This window comes from Mustela nivalis, assembly GCF_964662115.1.
Source record: "Mustela nivalis genome assembly, chromosome: 5".
NCBI lineage: Eukaryota > Metazoa > Chordata > Mammalia > Carnivora > Mustelidae > Mustela > Mustela nivalis.
In genome coordinates this window covers 115,308,725-115,314,368 of record NC_139024.1, presented here as the reverse complement: position 1 = coordinate 115,314,368, position 5,644 = coordinate 115,308,725, and the positions used below count along the sequence as shown (strand labels likewise).

Below are 5,644 nucleotides of genomic sequence, written 5' to 3'. Positions count from 1 at the left end.
GTCAGAGTTCTGTGGGTTGTCTGGTATAGCTCTGCTTAGGCTACACATTGGGGTTGAGTCTGCTCCCTGTCCCTTTCATTCCAGGACCAACAGATATGCCAAATATGCTCTGCCCCTGGACTGTGGCTAGATAAGTGTGTCAGCCTGACTTTCCTCTGCTAGGCTTGGCTCTCAGATATGTGTGTCAGCCTGACTTTCCTCTGCTAGCCTTGGCTCTCCTCCCATAAGAGTTCTGTGGTCATCTGATTCAGGTTGTGTAACAGGCCTGTAAATGGCAAAACAGATTGAGAAATTCAGCGACTGCCTACAGGCTCTAAATGGAAAAGGGGGAGGTCCCTCTTGCTAATTACTACTCAAATCCTCTCAACAGCTGCCAAGTCTGTCAGACTCCTCTGATTTCTACCATTTCTATAGCTAGAGAGCTCCTCCTTTGAGTTACTGTGGAATTTCCCCCTATTCAAATGGAAATGTAATGATAATAGCTAAAACTTACTGAGTAGTTATTATGATCCAGGCATAGAGGCACAGAGATGGTGAGCAACATGCCTAAAGTCACAGAGTAGGGAGATGGCAGAGCCAGGATCTGAATCCAAGTTGTCTGTCACCAACATCTTGGTGTCAAACACTAAGGAATACAGCCTCCCAGGGTAAAAGGAGCCCTGGAGTGAATCAGATGTCACAGGCTCTAGTCTACTTTGTCTGGGCAGGGAGAGGCCTGGAGGTGCACTTACAGGTGCATGGGCAGACATGGCAGGGATAGGGCAGGCTGGCTTAGGGACCATGCTAACAAAGCTGGACTTTTTGGTGCTAGGGAGTTATTACAGGGTTTAAACAGAATGACACAGTCAGAGTTGAAAACTATCCAAGAATGGACAGGTCCCCAGGCCAGCATTTCTCTGAGGTACAGTCTGCAGGAGTCTTCTTGCAATTTCCTTGAGAGGGCCAATGACTGCCCAGGGTCACACAGCAGGTAGAAGAGGCCTTGAAACATGAGGTTTCCCACTGTCCCCTTTTTTGTATCATTACTCCTCACATGTGCTTTCTTGGCATCTTACATCCAGGTCTGCTCCCTGCCCACTCGACTTCTCTCTTCTCTCCACTTCTGAGACAGTTTGGGTCACCTACAGGCCTCACCCCAGCTGGATCCAGGAATACAGCGACCCTGAGGTGTGGAACTGACCAGGATGACCCTGGAAGCCAGACACTACCTGCTCTGTGCCCAGATGTTGCAGTGACCTCTGAGCTCCACCCACCCAGTTTCCTTTCTGACCCCACCCACCTCTTCCTGGTCATAGTGAAGGCCAACATGAGCCCATATATTGTTTTGTGCACTAAGAAAACAGTACCCTTTCCTGGAGAACTTGATTGCCAGCTCCTGGAAGATTGTGATAACATACTGATTTTGTTAAAACAATTGACTGCCACCTGCTAGACATCTGTATGAATGGTTTACAAAGACACCAAACTGTACAAATAACCTGTGGCATAAATATTTCTGTGAGATGCCTCCCCTCTGTATTGGCAGGGTCTCCTTGTGCAGTCTGCAGTTTACACAACCACACGTAGCACTCAAGAGGTCACTCTACTTCCTTCCTCTTCCTGAAAAACCAAATATTAATCAGACTTTTGTAAATTGAATAACATTTCAAACACTCTTTTTTCAACTCCTGCTCTGCAGATGGAATTCTCCATTTGAAAAAACAAATAAGCAAACAAACAAACAAACAAAAAAACCCCTTGTATAATAAATTGGGATTTGCTAACTGATTTTGTGATATAAATTGAGATTTCCAACTTCCACGCATCCAATTGGCTAGAATGGGGCCTGGCTCCTTGCTTGGGGCTGCCTGACATATAGGAAGCTGTGGATGTTCTCAGTGGAAATATGGGGAGGAAAGTCCTTGATGAGGGACTTAGAAATGATGACTCTCTGTCCTTTTTCTAGGAAGCTGTGAACCAAGAGAGAACTTGAGCTGGAGTGGGAGAGAATGTGATGACCCCAAGGTAGAGCCTTCTCCCCAAGGCTCTCAGTTGCATCCCCCTTACCCTAGGCCTTTTGGGGACCAGGTGTTGCCCACTACCAAGCCTGTTGGTGTGGAGGTCATGCTTCCCTTGGGCAAGCACTCTTTGCCTAGACATCCTCTCAGCTTCTCAGTGGACCTCCAGCACTTCCACTACTCTGCTCTGGACAGACAGATGGACACCAGCATGGATGGGCTCTGAAGAGCCCACAGTACTTCCTCCTCCTGGCTGGCTGAATTCTAGGCCTTCCTTCCTCTTCTTTGAGAGGGACTGCATCCATCCTGGCACCCCAGGATCTAGTCTCCAGGTCGAACACGTTGGGGGGGGGGCGCGAGTGCACTTTCCTCTCTCGTGTGGTGTCAAGAGACCAAGTTCTTTTGTTTTGTTTTGTTTTGTTTTGAATTCTCCTAGTGGACCAAAGGCTTGATCAGCAACCACTGGACTCTTGGCTGCTCACCGGAATCCCTCACAGAGCTCATCAGGCATGAGGTCCTTCAAAGCTCCCCAAGGCTCGCGGTTGCTTCCATGTTGAGCAGGCTGCCCTGTGCTCCTGTGAGTCCCGCTGTGGTTGTGGAGGAAACAGGAGGCCAGATATCCCTTCCTTCCCCGTCTCCCAGTAGGAGGGCGGCACGAGGGCCGAATCGTTTTGCTGTTCATGCCTCAATGAAAACATTCTGTGAGAAAGACACGCTCTGCCTCAATTTTTCCAGTCCACCCAGGAAAAAAAAAACAAAAAACAAAAAACAAAAACCACAAAAATGAGCCCCACTGCTTGCTGGAGTGTGGATAACCTCCAGTCCCGGTCAGGCCCAGCAAGGAAGCCTGGGCTGCCCACAGACCTCAGATGTATTTGCTTAGCAAATCCTGGAATGCAAGACCCAGAGGACTGGGGTGTAAGAGAGCCCTGAGCTGGGTTGGGGCCTCTGGGAGATGCATGCAAATGTTAGACAGGCAGTGTGGGAGGCTGTGCTAAGGGGGCCTGGTGGAACCTACATTTAAGGGGACCATGTCAGGGAGCAGGAGTCCGCACAGGTACCCTTCTGAAGGTTCTTCCAGGAAGAACCTAACTGATGTGGAAAACAAAGACAAGAGAAAAAATTAAATTTCCTTATTGCCGACAGCCCACTGATGAGTCCTTGAAATGGGCAGAATGACCTCCCTCTGGGAGCTTAGCTGCCTCAATATTGACACTTCCCTAAGGGCAAAGGACAATATTGCCCTAACCCTCCAGGATCCTGTCAGTCTGCTTTACCATCTAAAAATTCCTGTGGAAACTTCCTTTATCTCTACCCCCAAGATACAAGTTGGCAATCATCTTCCAAAATATGGCCCACTGATCTACATGCAAAGGGACTCATGACAGAGTTTCTCCTAAACAGTAATAAATGACCTTTTCCTAACCATAGCCAGCCCCCTCTAGTCCCCTCAGTATCCTGGAAACTTTGCTTCCAAAATACTCCAGAGGCCTGCGCTGTCCCTAAAACCCTCCCAACTCGAAAGTATATCCTCAGTCACCCTTCACAATCCCAGGGCAGCCTTTTCTGCTCACAGGTCCTGTCCCCGTTCTTCAATAAAACCACCGTTTTTGCATTGAAGACGCCTCAAGAATTCTTTCTCGGCCGCCAGCTCCAAACCCCAACATTTCCTACATCGCTAACTAACTGTACCTTTGAGAGGCTGAAAAGAATCAAATCTCGGGTGTTCCTACACCCTCTGCCTTCTCTGACACTCTGATTCTGTGGCCCAGACTAGTCAGGGGGATCGTGCTGGGGGCCACATGGGTGGGGAGAGACCGGTCCCACCCAGAGGGGTCCTCCTGGCCGTGGTCTCCTGGCTTTCCTCCCAGGAGTGGTCTTGTGGTTTGTCCGTGGCTGCAGGCCCTAAGGCCCTGAGCCCTGTGAACGGGATGGAGGAGGCATCTGGAATGCTTATTCCCTGGTGCTCAAGGGGGAATGGAACATAATAGTCATTGTCATTCTAACTTAAAGCCTGTGTTGAGAGCCCAGATGTTGTTATGTTACAGTTATAGGTATTGATAAATCCTCCTGTATATTTTTCTTCCTTTTGCTTATTTCCCTTTTCCCCATGACAAGGTACTTAAGAGAACTCTTCTTGCATTAGTTCCAGGGTTGCTAGATAAAATACAGGACACTGCGTTAAATGTGAATTTCAGATAAACAATGACTCATTATTTAGTATAAGGATGGCCCCAGTATTGCTATTATTTGTTGTGTCTCTGAAATTCACATTTAACTAGGCTACCCATATTTTTATTTGCTAAATTTGGCAACTCTAATTGGCTCCTCTCTCCTTATAATGCCTTTTTTTAAAAAGCCAATACTAGTGGATTGTTTTTGTTTTTGTTTTAATGTGCCAGTCACTGTACTCTGAACTTGGAGGTCTCACTGGTGCGGAGGCCAAGGGCAGAACATTCTCTGGTCTTCCAAACAAGCATATCCGGACGACCTCTACCTCATAGGCCTCTGTGTAACTCAGCTCACATCCCAAACTAACCAGGTCTTGGCAGACCCCATTATCTCTGACTTACTCACTTAGCCTCCTGACTTCTCAGGGTCAGAAATCAGGTTAATTAGGCCGTGATGGCACTTACCCACCTTTTCAAAGCCTTTCAAAGCAGCAGGGACTCCCACGTACCTCAGTGCTCTTGAGAACCTCTGCGATGTGAGTCGAGGGACCCCTGTCCACCTTTGCACAATGCTGTCCCCACCACCAAAATCCTGTAATGAGCGAGGTCCATGAACTCCCCGAGGGTGGGGATGGGGCCTTTTACACATATGTATTGCACAGAGCTAGATCAGACCAGGCACAGAGTAAATGTTCAGTAAATATTAGTTGAGTGAATGAACTAATGGATTAGATAGTTCGGGAAGGCACTAAATGGGTTCTGGGAGCTGGAACCTGGCCTGGTTCTGGCTATAGGTGGCCACGTGACCTTGAAAGGGGCAGTAGCTCTTTCTGGTCCGTGAAGTGAGGTGCTGCCCTCTTCTGCCCTCCTCAGAGCATTACAGCGAGCCTTCAAGGTTTGGGAGCGGAACGGTGGTTGGGAAAGAAGCGGATCTCTGTACCTACCACCTTCCCCAGGAAGCCTCTGGAAGAACTCACGTGTTACCTGAGAGTCAGGGGAGGAGGTCTTTAAAACCTTTTAGCAGAGACCACATTCTCTGGATCAAAATCTAGACACAGTATTCTGTCCATTTTTACCCCAGTTCTGAGTGACAGTTTGGACACCAAAATTAGGGACTTCATAAAACAGACGATGTAGAATCAAGACTGACCCAGATGTTCCTGGACATACAATTAACTGTCATCTTAACAGTCACAGAGTAGTAGAACATCAGGTCCAGAGGCAAGTATCATGTCCCCAAGGGCCTCATTCTGTGGGAAGTCAGGCGAAAACCCAGGTCTCCGATGCTCAGGGCACTCCATTACTGGCTCAACAAGTGGCACCCCAAGGAGTGGACCTTGGGGAGCAACCAGAAAGGGCCTCCAGGTGGGGAAAGGGAGGCTGACCCTCACAGTCTCGCAGGCCCCAGACTGGCCTAGATGTGGGCGGCGGCCTCCATCTTGACAGCATTGTGAATAATTGAGATGAGACTTTGGC

General features: G+C 48.5%; 1 protein-coding gene across 1 annotated transcript in view; it reads left to right on the top strand.

Annotated features, from left to right (window-relative positions):
* The window catches only part of PNPLA1 (patatin like domain 1, omega-hydroxyceramide transacylase), a 43,048-nt gene extending 39,462 nt beyond the window's left edge, over positions 1-3,586 (top strand). The window contains 2 exon segments of the mRNA XM_082732378.1: positions 1,062-1,167; positions 1,946-3,586. Of these exon segments, the coding sequence (XP_082588504.1) occupies positions 1,062-1,167; positions 1,946-1,972 (133 nt within the window). The 3' untranslated portion in view covers positions 1,973-3,586.
* The last annotated feature ends 2,058 nt before the right edge of the window (positions 3,587-5,644 follow it).